This window comes from Fusarium oxysporum, chromosome VIII, assembly GCF_013085055.1.
Source record: "Fusarium oxysporum Fo47 chromosome VIII, complete sequence".
In the NCBI taxonomy this organism is placed as follows: domain Eukaryota; kingdom Fungi; phylum Ascomycota; class Sordariomycetes; order Hypocreales; family Nectriaceae; genus Fusarium; species Fusarium oxysporum.
In genome coordinates, this window is record NC_072847.1 from 1628409 (window position 1) to 1644040 (window position 15632).

At 49.8% G+C, this 15632-nt stretch overlaps 4 protein-coding genes across 4 annotated transcripts; 1 reads left to right on the plus strand and 3 right to left on the minus strand.

The window, feature by feature from the left end:
• Positions 1 to 246: 246 nt before the first annotated feature.
• On the plus strand, positions 247 to 2531 carry FOBCDRAFT_297066 (kinase-like domain-containing protein; the record flags this gene model as incomplete). Its single annotated transcript, XM_059611903.1, has 7 exons — positions 247 to 334; positions 418 to 463; positions 514 to 709; positions 859 to 1059; positions 1108 to 1154; positions 1202 to 1492; positions 1541 to 2531. The coding sequence occupies 7 exons, from the start codon at positions 247 to 249 to the stop codon at positions 2529 to 2531; spliced, it is 1860 nt and encodes a 619-aa protein (XP_059465607.1).
• A 319-nt stretch (positions 2532 to 2850) lies between these two features.
• Positions 2851 to 3783, minus strand: FOBCDRAFT_278043 (uncharacterized protein; the record flags this gene model as incomplete). The annotated part of the gene is made up of 1 exon (XM_054706495.1): positions 2851 to 3783. The coding sequence occupies one exon, from the start codon at positions 3781 to 3783 to the stop codon at positions 2851 to 2853; it is 933 nt and encodes a 310-aa protein (XP_054562470.1).
• An 845-nt stretch (positions 3784 to 4628) lies between these two features.
• Positions 4629 to 7919, minus strand: FOBCDRAFT_47813 (uncharacterized protein). The gene is made up of 3 exons (XM_031188561.3): positions 7612 to 7919; positions 4864 to 7429; positions 4629 to 4812 (listed from the first exon to the last, which is right to left on the minus strand). The coding sequence occupies exons 1-3, from the start codon at positions 7744 to 7746 to the stop codon at positions 4655 to 4657; spliced, it is 2859 nt and encodes a 952-aa protein (XP_031035826.2). The 5' UTR covers positions 7747 to 7919; the 3' UTR covers positions 4629 to 4654.
• Positions 7920 to 13351: 5432 nt separating this feature from the next.
• On the minus strand, positions 13352 to 15395 carry FOBCDRAFT_321991 (pyridoxal phosphate-dependent transferase). The gene is made up of 2 exons (XM_031188559.3): positions 14568 to 15395; positions 13352 to 14516 (listed from the first exon to the last, which is right to left on the minus strand). The coding sequence occupies exons 1-2, from the start codon at positions 15039 to 15041 to the stop codon at positions 13677 to 13679; spliced, it is 1314 nt and encodes a 437-aa protein (XP_031035824.2). The 5' UTR covers positions 15042 to 15395; the 3' UTR covers positions 13352 to 13676.
• Positions 15396 to 15632: the final 237 nt, after the last annotated feature.

Genomic DNA, 15632 nt, shown 5'->3' on the forward strand with positions numbered 1-15632 from the left:
ACGATTGAAGCAGAAAGGAAGGAAGGAGGGAAGGAACGGCTGCAATTGTTTAACTGCGACAATAGGAATTGCAACCGACGAGAAAATTAGCCACTAATTGAATAATTTCTACTTAACCACCATCGCCATCTAAACCAACGAATTAGTGATCTTGCTACACCAATCTTACTCAGCCAACTAATCCAGCAAAGAAAGCACTTACACGTACGAGCAGATGAACCAGATTCAAAATCTGTGAAGCTCAATATGGACGAGGATACGGCTCGCGCGTCGCAAGAAAGTCCAGCTGCATATCTTCATCTAGTAGACACCAGAAGCGAACATCAATCTCAGCGTACGCTCTTCCTACCCTCAAGATCTCGTATGGTCTCCACCTCTTCTGGTTCTTTCTAACCCGCTTCTCAGAAGTGTTTCCAGTGTGGGAGCGAGAAATCTTCAAGATTGGGCGAGACCCTCGTGCAAAGTGAGCAAATCTCTACATGAAATGCATGTCACACAAGCTCACACATACAGCACGTTGGCTGTCGATAATGACCTCAACGTTGCAGTTTCTCGAAACCACTGCGAAGTCTATGTTGTGGTGTATGAGCCAACTATCAACCATGTCTATGTGCGGGATCGAAAGTCTTCAAATGGCACCTTTGTCAATGGCCAACTCATTGGTTCTGGTCCGGATATAAGCCCTGGCTACCTACTACAGAGCGGCGATGTGATCGAAATTCGACCATACTAGAAGTTTACAGTCATTCAAGATCAGCCACCCCCTCGCCATGAGTTAACATCCTTACAACTGGAGGAATGCAAGGTAGTCCCGAATTGTCCCTATTACCGACTGGGGCCTGAAACTAACTGCCCTAGTTGTTCGCAAGCAAGTATCACGTCAATAACCATTGCCTCGGGCAAGGAGCGGAAGCAGTCGTCTGCCTGGCAAACGACGTCCAGACGAAGAAGCAGTTAGTTTGCAAGTTGATCAATCTCGACAAGATTCAAGGAAAGAATTCTCAAGAGGATATCCGCCGCAAGTTTCAGGAAGCCGATATCTTGCGCCAGCTGCGACATGTAAGTCGACTCGCGCTTTGTATCGCGAGCCTTACTAACCTGAAATAGCCTAACATTCTTCCTTACGTGGATGCTATCTCATCACCACACTCACTGTAAGTGAGATCCATATATTTACGGAAACTTGAACTGATGGCCCTAGCTACACCTTTACAGAACTTGCATCGGGTGGTGATCTCATGTCATTCATCCTACGCCATGGCACGGTCAAGGAACTCGACTCACGGATCATTATACGTCAAGTTGTCCGTGGTCTTGGCTATCTCCATGAGAAAGACATTGTTCACCGTGATCTCAAACCAGAGAATATCCTCTTGGCGTACTCGCCTAAGATTGCGTACCATCGAGTCATGCTTTCAGACTTTGGCAATTCTGCCGTGCCTCGACGCAGCAGAATGATCACAAATGCTGGGACACCAGGTTACCAAGCACCGTACGTCACTTGTTTTGGACGCAAGCCACTTGCTAATAAGACTCATAGGGAGTTTGCAGCCGGTGGGCAAGCTCACACTGCGGCTGTCGACATCTGGTCCTTAGGTGTTGTTGCACTGCTCCTCCTCGCATCTGATAACCACGACACAGAGCTCAACAAGATGGGACAAGGAGACATAATCGAATATCTCACTAGACTGTTCAATGGATTGCAGACAAAACCCTCTCTCGAAGGGATTGAATTCGTCTGGAACTGTCTGAAAGTTGACCCATTACAGAGAATCAATGCTTATGGTGCGAAGACGCATGCATGGCTTTGTTCTCCGAAGAAGAATCGGGAACTGTTCAAACGAATGGACTCTAGAACACTGGCTTCTTGGAAACCTCAAGATAAGCTCAAACCGATGCCTTGGGTGTTACCTGATCTTGCACCGAGCAACCCACCAACACCTACAAGAAGCCCAGGCTCATCAATCAGCCAATACTTCACGACGACACCTACACGCTTTGAAACTACGACCACAAAGTCTAGAGACCGCGTTCTGGAGATAGCCGCAGAACCTGACCCAGGAACTGCCACTCGTAAGACTACCTCGTCTTTCTCGGTGCCACCGCGTCCATCCGGCACTCTAAGAGAGTCTGCGACTAGTCTAAAGAAGTCTCAACCTCCTTGGCAAGGGTTTCGTAAGCCTAACGGTTCAGCGAACACTGAATTCCCATCAAAACGCAAGAGAGTCCCAAGAGCCAGGACTCATGATACTGCGAATCTTCCCCTCCCTGGGCTAGAGAGGCATTTAAGATCACCTACCAATACCAATCCTCGTTATAGGCAAAACGTTCTTTCGGCCCTCGAAAGGACGAAGTCAAAGTTCCTCACAGACAGCATCTCTCCTGTTCCGAGAACTCCCCTAGATGCTCTCACTACCAGTGCATTGGTTCCGCCATCAAGCCCTAAGAAACGGAAGAGCAAGCGTGATGTGAGGCTAAAGGGATCGGTCGGGGCCAATATGCGGCACCCACCTCAGCTCACATTCCGCTGAAGATGGTCAGGAAATGGTGGAAAATGAAGGGATTTATTTAGGTCTGTGGAGTTACTTTGGGGCTTCACTTCTTTCTTCTATGCGAATTCCATGGGAAAGGAAACATTGAGAATCACGAACTCACTCAAGTGCAACAACTACATAATTGAGGGAAACGAGGTTCATAGATTTGGGCGGATGGGATTGCGGATTCTGACTGGGAACCTGCCTATGACCACAGATGGCCCTGGCTCTTTTGATTGATGACGGGGAAAGGCTGACATGGGATAGATGGGGATATTTACAAAGAATAAATGCATGCAGATTGCCCCTTTGCGCTTTACCATGTACTTATTTTCCTTTTGGCGGATCCTTTCAAGAAGTCTTGCCATTTTTTAGGCATCTCCTCTTCATCGCTATTATTGCTTGAGTTACCACCGACCTCAGGCCACACTGGCAAGGCCTGGATGCCCTCAGCCTGACCCTTATTCACCAGCCTCTCCAGCCACTCTAATTCCACCTGTTCAATGTCACCGGTTTCTTGACCCCTAGCAAACCACCAACACACTGCAACAGGATGGGTAAAGTCCTTGACTAAACAGGGGTCTCCATGGCGTCTGCATCGCTCGCAGGCGGGTGAATAGTTCATGTTTCGTGAGCACCGTCTCCCTTTAACTTGACACTGAAGACAATCGAACATCTCCGTATTCATAAAGAGAACGTGAGGACGTAGGTGGCAAAAGGCGTTGATGAGGTTCACTGGGAACCCTTCCACGTACCTAGGAGGATCTCCCCGCAAGTCTTCGAGCACGAACTTGGAGAGTTGATACCCCTGAATGCGGTCCTCAAGAGTTTCTATCCGCTTTCTATGGTCTTCTCTTGTCTCTCCTATTGCACGCCTAAGAACAGGGCCTGTGGCTTCTTTATCAATCATGCCATTGATGAAAGCTTCGACATCTTCCCTGGAAGGAATTTCATCTTCATACTCATCTTCGTCCCACTCGTCTTCTGATGTCTCCTCCTCCTCCTCCTCCTCCTCCTCCAATTCTTCGAGCTTCTCCTTGATCCGTGCTTCTCGAGTAGCGACGAATCCAGCCTCGATCTCTGCGTCTGTACGAGCAAGGGCTTCTCGCCGAAGCCTCTCTGATCGTTGGTGAAAAATGGATGAGACAGTTGATAGCAAGTCAAGTGGAGCAGCTGGTGGTGCATTAGGGTCGAGCTCCCGAATGATGTCGGATAGAACCGAGTTGGGAGAATAGCAATTCCCGGTCATGGCTGTCTCAATATGTTAAGTAAATTTGAAGTTAAAGAATATGGTTCGTGCTGTTCTATGTGCGCCCATTCTGTATATATACCAACCTTGACGGCCAACAACTGTGCAGCGGTAAAACGAAGAACAAGATGCGCTGTACTACAGCTTCTTGTCACTGAACGAGCAGAGGCTTTGTGAGAACATTTCGTGGCATTGAATGAACAAAGCCATTGGACCGAACAATTCAAAGGTCACTAAAAAAAACGAATCGGCCTGCTGCCAGTTTCCGCAGATAAGCCTCACTAAGAAGGTGGACAAAGAAGTGTAAATCCAGGGCTCAATGTGAAAGACCTGGGTATATTGATTCTCATTTTCACCCTTTTCCCTGGATTCAACATCTCTTCACTCTCGAATAGCATGGCACGTCTGAAAACTTCCCACTCTCAACCTATAATGACTGGCCCTTATGCCGGTCCAGATACACATAAACCCAAATACCTCTTCTTATCTTCCACCTGAAAAGCTGCTGTAGCTCCAGGTCTTGGCGAAGCGAGCCCCAAATCCAAAATGCAGAGGTGGTCCTCTGGAAATAGCAACAAAAGAATACGGTAGAAGAAAGTAATAGCTAATAGCAATCCAAAAACGCCGACTTATGAGATGCTTCTCCCGGCGATGCGCAAATGACAAAAACCCTGGACGCCGGCTCCATATAGATCCTGTACTCAATGACTGTCTGCTGGCGTGCTTCTGTGAGCCGCATGCCGAGCTCCGTAGCGCCTTGAATCCAAATATGATAGAGATAAGACATGAGATCATTCAAGATCTCCGAATGGTATGGTAGGTATCGTTGTATCAGTCATAAAGCTTTGCTACGAGTTTCATCGTCCACAGCTCAGGAGGATGCATGCGAAGGAACGCTGCGTGGTGTGATATCACCGCTTCGACGACGTGTTGACTGCTGATAAGACTGTAACGTCTTGCTGTTGGCTTCAGCAATCATTTGTTGCTTCTTGCGCACAGCTGCGAGTCGTCCTGTGATCATCTTGATCACTAATGTCTTGTTAGCCCTCGTCCAGAATGACAGACACATGTATGACTTACTCTTTCGAACATGGGCCTCCTCATCGCTGTCAAGCTCACCACCGCTAGTTTCCTTGACAGCATCTCGCTCATCTTCTTTGCCCGTCGACAATCTTCTTGCATCCGAACCTGAATCGTCATCGTTGTCCAACACGGCCTCAAGCATTCGGATGGCCGTGATGTACGAAATCTCGCATCCGGCGAGGTTCTCATTCGTAACTTCGTCAATTGCGGCAGCGCGGCTCATCTCGAGTGCCCGATCATACATGAGCTTCTCAGCACTTATGCCAGGAGTCAAATAAACCTGCTTGGTCGCGCCCCCCGCGGAGGAAGCAATGGATTCGGTTCCGTGGTTAGATGGGTGGCTGGGATGGTCTTCAGGCAATTGCTTCTGAGCTTCCGTGAGCTTCATACGGACGATTTCCGACTTCTCCAGCACCTCGTTAAATCGCTGTCGAACCCACTGAACCACTGCGTTTATGCGCTGAACAATGCTCTGGGCAGCAGCTGCCGATAGGCCGGTGCCTGTCTCTCCCCGGCTCTTCTTGGACCACCAGACACTAGCTATGTCCATAGCCCTAGCGAGAAGAGTGAGCGACTTCACATATAGAACAAGAGCCTCCTCTGAGAGAGCAACAATTGCCTCAACTGTCAATCCATCTTCCTCATTTTCCAATTGTTCAGGTTCAAGACCGCCCAAAATATGATCAGCGGACGGTGCTAGAGGAACAAGCTGCTTGTACTTGACTTCGGCGAAACCGTAGACACAGTCACTGCGTGTTGCAAACTCTTCTATGGCTTGCGCAGCTCGACCATCTTCGTCGGTTCCGTGAGTGTTCTTGCCGTCGCCCAAAAGTCCGACTGGGGCCTGAGGAGTTGGATATGTCGGGAAAGCTTGGTACAGGGGAGGCGATGGGCCCTTTGGTGTACCACGCAGAGGGGGAACCTTGAAGCCAAAAAGACGCAGGCTGGCGTCTTGGATCGCTTTAGAGATAGCACTAGAGGCTGATCCGGGACTAGCAGAGAGAGCCTTCTCGTACGATGATTTCCGGTCATGGCGGCCCTGGGTCACCAAAGCGTTGCGAGAAGACGGAGTGGCAATTGCTCCTGATGTAGAAGTAGGTGCGCCCTGTTGAGTATATCGTCGAGTCATGGGTCCTGTTCTTTGAGAGGATGGGTCACCAAATCGCTCGTTCGCTGCCAGTTCATCGGCCAGAGCGTTGACCTCAACATGGCGTCTCTCAACAACTACGTATTCTCGCTCTAAGGCAACATCTTGCGCCGCCTTCTCCTCTTCTGTAATTGATGGATTGCTCAAGGCTCTGTCCCTGCGTGCCTGGTTCAGAAGAGATGTAGGAGGTGAGACCTTATCCCTACCATTTCCTCTATCCTGGATACGTTGCTGAACCGGAGCAGTCGCTGCATGGTGTGCAACTGGGCGGCGTATTCCAAGACCCTCACCGATTTCGCGAGGAGAATTTCCTGTTGGTCGTTGACTGTCATGCGATTGCCGAGAATACCGACCTTCTCCCGGGCTTGCTGCTTGTGGCGACCTTGAGTGCTGATCTCTGGGAGATCTTGAAGCAATGCCGTCTCGTGGCGATTCGTAACCGGTTTGTCGGGGACTTCGTGATGATAACGAAGGCGAGCCCCCATGAAAGGCTGATCTCACCTCTCGAGGTTCTTGCCTGGCTGGCTTCGGAATATCATCCTCTACTAAACCAGGAATTTCGCCCGTAACGACCTGGTGTGCGAAGAAGTTCTCGAAGCTCAGTCGCTCGACAGGACTTCTCTTGAGTAGACTTCGAATTAGAGCTTTCAGGTCGGCACTGATAGTCACCTCCCTAGGAAACTTGATAACATCCTCAGCCGCTTCAATCTTTCGCAACAGTTCGACATGGTTTCTAGCCCGGAACGGAGGGCGACCTGTGCTCATTTCATAGAGCACAGTTCCCACTGACCAAAGATCGGCTTTCGCATCATATCGCTCGTATCGGAGAATTTCTGGGGCCATGTACAGGGGGGATCCACAAAGGGTATCAGCCAGGGAAGTGGAGGGAAGCACACGTGCGAAGCCGAAGTCGGCAAGCTTGAGCATAGGTAAAGATGCTAATCCAGCGATAGGGATCAGCGAGTCTTGGCTGGCTTGCATGACAGGGCGACTTCTTTGGTCCCTGAAGGGCCGTGAGGGTAGTAGTAGCAGATTTTGGGGCTTGACATCTCGGTGAACGTAGTTCTTGCTGCGTAGGAACTCGAGGGCACTAGTCAGCTGTTTCAAGAAATGTCGAATGACAACCTCATGCAAACCGGAGTTCGGCGCACTTGGATACTTGCGGGCCATATCATGCGTGGCAGGATGTGTGGCGAGCTTCTCTCGTTTCTTGATGAACAGGGATAGATCGCCAAGCTCGCAGTATTCCATAATTAAATTGATGTGGCTTGTCGACTCGAGACAGTCATGGAGGGCGACGATGTGTGGGTGGCGTAATGTCTTGAGTATTTGTATTTCGCTGTAGAGGTTCTCTCGTAGCTTCTTATTCAGACGTTCGAGCTCGACGGATTTGATGGCAACGGCAGCCTTAGTGTCCTTTATCAAGATTGTTAGTGGTTATTTAGGATGAAGTATACTATGAATTGCTCTGTGACTTGTGGTACCAAAAGCAGGAGTCTGACAAGCCACCTCAGTGATGCAGCAGGAACAAACAAGCAACGCAAGTTGGTACGATGACAGAGAAGCAAGTCAAAGCAAGGATAGAAGCTTTGTCGTACCTTATGCCAACCCAAATACACTTGAGCAAAACTACCCTTTCCAATCTCGGAGCCGATGTTGAACTGTCCTACTACAGCACGACTGCCCGACTTCCTGGACCCCGAGGAGGTCGAGGACTCCTGCCGGGCCGCCATGGCTTCCTGGTTGTTATTATCGATGGCAGGAAGATAGTCGGACTGCTTTGTAGCCCTAAGGCTTGAAAGATTCGGGGGAGGTGTGTGTCTCAGAGCAGGTCGTCATGTAATCGATAGATGGAAGCTGTCGCAAGCGCCGATGGGCGTGATGGAAGAGGCGAGAAGGGGACAGAGGAGGATGGGGATGATTATCAACCAGGCGGAAGGTGATAAACCAAAGGTCAGAGGCGAGAACCTGCGCTGATGGTTGGTGAAGTAGCTAGTGGTCGGTGAGGACTGAGGACCCCTATGGGTGGACAGCCGAAGACGGATGGGATAAGGCGAGACGAGACAATACTACCTGACCTTAGCTCAGAGGCAAGGTTGAGAGGTAAGTAGGTAGTAGGTAGGTATCCGAAAAGGTGCGTAGAGTATAGACGGTACTTGACTCGTTGCGCGCCTGCACTGCTATATCGAGCCAAACACAAGAGTTAGTGGATGTGGATGGGCGGAACAACTGATGGGATTCGAGACCGAGGACTCGTTCGCAATGAAGAGAAAAAGAAGAAGAGAGGACAAGAGGAACAGAAAGGACGGGAGAAAGACGAACAAGAAGCTATGGGGGATGCGTGTGACAGCGAGCAATGGTGACGGCACGAGCAATGGCGATCACGGCTGGGGATTGGATTGCACGGGTATGACCCAGCGATTCTACACTTGCCTTGCCTTGCCTTAGAGGCTACAGCCTACAAGCACAGCCAACACCCATAAGAGAAGACCCAGAGTTATTGCCAGATGGGGCTTGCTGGGGTGCTTGATGCTGGTGCGACAGGGCAGGATAAGGGTAGTGGAGGACAGAGAATGTGACGGGATAGGAATAGGCAGGGTAGGGTACTGTACTGTACCTAGGACTAACTGGACGCTATCCTTACACTGACTGGATGGATACCGATAAGCCTGGCAAGCCTGGGGGGTATGTTGAAGGCCAGGCCAGGTGACTAACACGGCACTGAAGCGAAGCTTTGGGCCTTTGGTAACGATCCAATCTGAGACGTTATACGAGCGCCAACCGTTGACCTGAGTCGAGGACCGTCCGTACTCGCTTTTAGAGAGGATGAGCGTGATCGGAGATAATCGCCCCCCAAAACCGTGGACGCGGAAAGGGCGGTTAGAGAGGCGGATGACAGCGGTGACTCAATGGAAGGAAGGGATGGTTTGATGTTATCGTGCACCTCCAATGCATTGGCAATGCCTAGAGTCTAGAATTATGCAGGTTGATGATTCGTACGTGTTGCTGAATGGGGTGTAGTGTCTTCCGTGCTGTAGGTACAGACGGGAATACAGAGACAGTCCAAGGCTCCAAGTCAAGAGAGGTCGGGACAGGCTGATCGGGGTTGCGTCACACACACACACACTAGACGCAACTCTGGTACCGACTATTGTATTGTAGGTACACGAGGGAGTTACGCGGTGGTCAAACAGATGTTGTGCGAACAAAATTTGTAGAATAACAACAAAGCACAGGGTACAGAAGGTTAATTGAGTTAAACAAAATGAATTGCCATATAAAGAAAAGAGCAAAAAAAGAAAAGAAAAGAAAAGTACGGTAGAGATAACACAGTAGAAAAACCAGGCAGAAAGTGAATGTGATGAGAAGTGAAGTGAATGACTGGTACGAATCAAGCCCAGTTAAGGTCGGGTTTTCTAGAAGGGGGAAAATGGGGAATGGCTACGTGCAGTGACTGTCCAGGACGGTCGCCTGTAACTAGCCCGGCTGTAGGGGGCGCGTTACCTCAGGCAGTCCAGGGTGCTTAGCTCCATGCTCCAAAGCTTCCATCCATTCAAAGTAAGGTAACCCTTGAGTACCTGTTTAGTGTGTGAACTGCCGCAGGCGTCAGAGGGTCCTGGAGAATCTCCAATCGACAGGGATGTTGAGTGTCAGGGGGTACATGCGATCTGTGTGAGAATCAGCCTCAAATCGCAAGTACCTCTCAACTCGGCTCAGAATGACAGCCTCACGAGTGGGTGTGGACGACTGAGACACACTCACATTCACGCAGGGGGGGATCATTGGAGATCGCAGAAACAGTGAGTAAGTGACTCTGACTGTCTGACAGCAGACAATAATACCAATAGACATTAATAATTAAGAGACAATGTTCAAAAAGGGTCGGGTTTCCGGGGGATGACCTAGAGGCTAATGGATCACTTTGGGTGACCCCGTGATACACCCAAGTCCAAAACAAGACCAGGGGATCAAAGACAAGAGCGGGATGAGAAGAGACAAAACCTGGAAGAGCCAAGCGACGAGTGAAAAGATGAATCAGTGAATCAGTGAGTCAGTCACTCACTCACTTTACATTAGAAAGGGAAAACAACCGACAACCGCCGCAGCCTCCTTTCTCCATCCCCAGCAAGCACCCAAGTCCTAAAAAAAAAAACAAAGAGGAATCATGCGGTGCATGATAACGATAAACTGAAAGTGCAATACACGCTGAGCTAAGCTATTCCGGGCCAAGTTCGACCACCTTCAACTCCTGTCAACGTTGTGAGCGCCTCGTGAGGAGGTGTTGTTGCCTGAGCCCGATGATGTGATGCATCTGATCTGTGGACAATAAGACAAAAGCCTCCTTTTTCCCAAACTCAATTTGGTCAAAACATCCCGTCATCGTAGGCTGTAACAACTGTTGTTAGTTATATTAGCCTTGAGCTGGCTTGAGGTACGAAACAGACACAGGTACAGGTACAGATACTGTACCTACGGACGGATACAAGGTTATGGATGCCGAGGTCGCCCGGCCCCACTGAGCGTCTCTCACGCGTCCACCTTCTCCGGAAGCTTTACCAGGATTTGAGCTCCATATGCTCTGAAACTTGGACCTGGGAAGTGGAGGATGAAACATGTCAATATCAAGTCTTGAACAACCTTGAATTGGCTTGTTTTACGCCAGCCAAGTTTGCGAGACTCCAAAGCATTGAACATCGATCGCAGTTAAGGTATGCATGTGCTCTCCAAGTACCGTACTCATGCTCTCACCACCTCAACTGCTATCAGCCCCCATCAAGACTGGTCATGTTTCTCCATCTACGCCATGGCCCGCTATAGCGCTCCCTGCCACGAGGTGCGACCAGCCCAGTGAGAAACAATGGCTGATCGTCGCTGATAGTCTGGAGAAGAAGATAGGGCAAGGTCCGGTCCGGCAAAAGAGCTAAACACTTTTGATCTTGTCGCAGATAAATCTTGACCTCCCTTGTTTGGGCAAGGTTAAGTTAGAGCCAAGCTCGTGCTCGTGGAATACATGGCTGAGCTCAGATGGCGAAATAATTGTTATTAATACTGTAATTCGATGCTGGTCACGCAAAGCGCATGGCGTCAGCGGATGCTCACTCGCTCGCAATAAGAGGCGTTCCGTTGCTCTATAATGCACGGCAGCATGGCTTTCTCCGTATCGAAGACAAACTCACAATAGTACTGCGGCCCACGAATACGTATCAATTCGCCCGACCAAAGAGCGTTATCATTATCATGCCCATGCCCATGCCCATGCCGCAGGCGCCGCATAAAGGTATAGTACCGTACCCTGCAAGTCGTGTTCCTTTTTTGGAAACCAGGCAGACGAGGCCCATTAGGTTTCCCCGACTTTTTGAGTTAACAGTAGGACTTGGGTCTAAGAAAGGGTGGGCAACCTCTGAACTAATTGGATCATGGTGAGAGTGATGTTTCCGGATATTGATGATGGCATTGAACTGGTGAGACATGGTAACTTGGACAGGGCAAGTCAGGAACAGAAGTGCCCGCTCACGGTGCTCATCACTCACTCGCTTCCATTATCACGTCAACTGAACACGAGTCGCGATGATTCCTAAGCAAAAGAGGTACAGTCGAGTCAATTCAGGACAGCTAACTAAACACAAAAAAAACAATACAAATACAAATACCGTCATCACGCACACCCAGATCGTCATCTTCTCGTCCTAGATCGGCAACTATCCCCCTGTTCCTTGACCGACTGGCTGCTTGACAGCCGCTAGAACAAGGGAGCATGTTGCCTCGTCAACTTTAAATAAAGGAAAAGAAAAAAAGGCATCATGTGCTGAAATTTTCTCCCATATTATTAACAAAGAAGTAAGGAATAGTGACGCCGACATGGGCAAGTCTGGCCTCAACTGGTTTAGTTAGTTAGGACACTTGAGTTTCCTGTCTGATACGCTTCGACTATCTATCTCTTGGCGTTCTCGATGCATCTCAATCGAGTTAGTGAAAACCTGGAGAAGTGATCGATCCATTGCTTCTTATCTCTCATGTTGAACTCCGATATTTCTCTTATCATGGATGTGTTGGACATGTGCCTCTCTGACTTCTCAGTTTGGCATACCGAGAATTTAGGAACACACACCAAAGTCCCCAATGCGTTCTCATGAATCGATAGAATGCGACCTCGAATTGGAGTCCTTTACTCTTCACCCCCACGATCATTCTGACCTTGTGTGCCTGGCTAAACAGTCAACCAACCACACTCCAAACACGTGGATCTACTCAACGATAACTGTTCTCATCCCCCAAACTCAAAGCAGCCACTTAGGGATCGATACATGTGCTTCTCTCCATTGCGCGTTGTTCATGTATGTGATTCTACTGCGGTTTGCTCAATCTGTAACTTGCTCACATCGAGTCGCATTCTGCGAGTTTCACGAGACAATGATCCTCCCGTAACACAACGTCTTCTCTGTCAATCGGGCCAACATACGATCGCCCAGATACTGTGCAAGATTGTCTCTGCCTATTACGAATGGCCTCATCCCCCACCACCTCTTACCGTAGTATCCTTCAAGTAACCAACAATACGGGCAAAACCTCATGTATCAGGCCTCAAACGGGCACCCAGCATGACCTCCCAGCCATCCCCACATCTAATACCGCATGCCACGCGTTCAACAAATACAGTGCATGATTCGTAAAGGCTGCTGCGTTACAGTGCACTTTGAGCCACTCATGCGTCAATTGCAATTGGATGTTGTATGTTACCGCTCCAAATGCCGCCGAAGAATCCGTCGAATCGGCGGCTTTATACCGGCCTTTTCGCCGTGCTTCGGGGCTCCGTAACGCCGTGTTTCAAGATCCACCGGACGGAAAACACGGATCCGATTGCGGGTTTCACTGTTACAGGTCTACAGGTGTTACCGTATGTTCAGCTTTCAAAAATGTCCCTTTTCTCCGATAATGCAAGTGATGGAACTATTCCTGTGTAGAAACGTAATTACGTCGTCTCATGGTAAATCGACTGCAGCGAGTCAGGGGCGTACCTTAGAGCAGCATACCAAGACAATACCTTGGTCGGCACAGTCAGCTGTTACCCACACGTCGTTTTCCTTGCCGATTGCGAAAGAGAGAGGATAAACCTCCAAGATGACTAAGATGACTTGCCAGGTAACTTATGTAACATTGTTCATGTATCTGCGTGCACTTGTCTCATGATAGAAGGGCGGTCTTATGGCTGATCGATCTGCCGTGCCGAGCCACGTAGGGAACGCTTTTGGGGAAAGATCAGTTCTATTGTGCAGACCGCCAACCGCCGGTCTGAGATGATGGCAATATGTTACAATGACAGGTTTGTGGCCATGACGAGGGCATCATATCTTCCTCACCTAAAGCTACGCTAGGCAAGTCTTCCATTGTCAATTATCTGGAGGTAACGGCGTGTACGGCAGAGTGACAGATAGATCATTTCAGCATTTTTATTCAATCGGGGTATTCAACTTGTACAAGGCTTTCTAGCCGACATGGAATCCCAAACGCCGACCAGAGTGCTGTTCTCTGGTTATGCAGTTCGAACATACATCAATCATCCCGCTATGGTTTCCGAGCATAATACCCGTGCCTATTTATAGATAACAAACGCCGTTTTCCCTTGTTTTCCCATCATATCCATATCTTAAAGTTTAGGCCGCGTCTAGTGGCCCTTGGCTCGCTCAACATTGGGAAGCTCCTTGATAGCCTCAGAAATGATCTCGAGACCCTTTCGGAGCTCCTCCTCACTGATCACCAGAGGAGGCGCAAAGCGGATGATATCGCCGTGAGTAGGCTTGGCAAGAAGACCCCTGCTCTTGAGGAGCAGGCACAGATCCCAGGCAGTTCGGCCGTTGGCGGCGGACTCGTCGATGACAACGGCATTGAGCAGACCCTTTCCTCGGATCACCTTGAGGATAGGGGTGTTGAGAGCCTTGAGACCGTCGCGGAACATGTTACCGAGCTTCTCAGCCTTGGCAGTAAGATCCTCCTCTTCCATAATCTCAAGAGCGCGAATTGAGACGGCACAGCCCAGGGGGTTACCACCGTAGGTAGAACCGTGAGTGCCGGGCTCGACGACCAGCATGACCTCCTTGCTGCTGAGAACGCAGCTCACAGGGTACATACCACCAGAGATGGCCTTTCCGAGGGTAACAAGATCGGGCTTGATGTTGGCCCACTGGGAGCAGAGCATGCGTCCAGTTCGGCCGATACCAGTTTGGATCTCGTCGCAGATGAACAAAACGTTGTGCTTGGTGCAGAGAGCCTGGACCTTGGCGAGGTAATCCTCATCGGGGACAACAACACCAGCCTCACCCTGGATGGGCTCGCAGATGAAAGCAGCAGTCTCCTTGCCGTGAGCCTCAAGAACCTCCTCGAGATCGGCAATGTTGTTGTATCGAATGGCCTTGCCAGTGGTGGGGTTGAAAGCACCAACATTGGGGACATAAGGGCCGTAATTTTCTCTTGATTCGGGGTCGACTGACAGAGTAATGGCGGTCATCTGGAGCATGTTAGCAACGTTGCTTCTACTTTTAGGAATATTCGAACTTACGGTTCGACCGTGGAAGTTCTCGGAAACACCAAAGATCCAAGCCTTCTCCTGAGGAACACCCTTGACCTTGTACGCCCACTTGCGGGCAATCTTGATAGCAGTCTCAACAGCTTCAGCACCAGTGCACATGGGTAGAACCATGTCGTAGCCGAAAACGCTGCGGACCTTCTCAGCCCACTTGGGGAAGACATCGTTGTAGAAAGCTCTGGAGCTGAGGGTCAATCGACCAGCCTGCTCGGCAAGAGTCTTGACGAGTTCGGGGTGGCAGTGGCCCTGGTTGACGGCGCTGTAGGCGGAGAGGAAGTCGTAGTAGTGGCGGCCCTCAGGATCCCAGACGTTGATGCCCTCAGCGCGGGAGAAGACTACGGGGAGAGGGTGGTAGTTGTGAGCGGCGTACTCCTCCTCAATGGCGATGGCCTTCTCGGTAGAGGTTGCATGGAACCGAGAGACGGCCTTTTCAGCGTGGGGAGACATTGTGATGGGATGTGACGTCAATTCGGTGTTGTAGTTGGTAAAGTAAAGTAAAGTAAAGCAACAAGAGTAGAAAGTGAGGATATCGCGAATCAAGTTACTTCTTGTTGGTGAATTGAATGGAGAGAAGACAAGAACAATTGGAAGTTTGAGGAGAACATGGCTGCTCTTTAAGGACCGATAGCGGGTTGACGGTTGTCGGCAAGCGGAGGCTTGTTGCGGACAGGAAAGAGACAAGATATGATTTCTTAGGTAATTATTACAGCAAAACCAAGTCTGCCTCTAGAGTTGTTTGTCGACACTATACCCCTAAGTGCAAGTGGGAGCGACCAAGCGTGGGAGTGTGCGGGCGTGGTGTTGCGAAGTTGAGGTTGTGACGAAGCTGATTGGATGAGAGGCCCGGCGGAACTTGGCGGATGACCTGCCGCCACCGGCCGAGATGCCCGTGTTCAGTTGATACAGTGAATGTCTTGTCTTTGTCTCGTCTTGTCATGACATGATGGAGAGGGGCATCGCTTACGGCCGTATTCAAGACATGTATGGATGGATCTGTTTGTCTCGCTTCTCCAAATCTAGATCACTCCTTTTCGTGGT

Excerpts from the sequence above, each read along its gene's own strand:
- FOBCDRAFT_47813 (XM_031188561.3), bottom strand. The coding sequence starts at position 7,746 with ATGGCGGCCCGGCAGGAGTCCTCGACCTCCTCGGGGTCCAGGAAGTCG. Across the intron at positions 7,430-7,611 it reads TGTATTTGGGTTGGCATAAG|GACACTAAGGCTGCCGTTGC; the intron begins GTACGACAAAGC and ends ATCTTGATAAAG. Across the intron at positions 4,813-4,863 it reads GGAGGCCCATGTTCGAAAGA|TGATCAAGATGATCACAGGA; the intron begins GTAAGTCATACA and ends ACAAGACATTAG.
- FOBCDRAFT_321991 (XM_031188559.3), bottom strand. The coding sequence starts at position 15,041 with ATGTCTCCCCACGCTGAAAAGGCCGTCTCTCGGTTCCATGCAACCTCT. Across the intron at positions 14,517-14,567 it reads AGAACTTCCACGGTCGAACC|ATGACCGCCATTACTCTGTC; the intron begins GTAAGTTCGAAT and ends AACATGCTCCAG.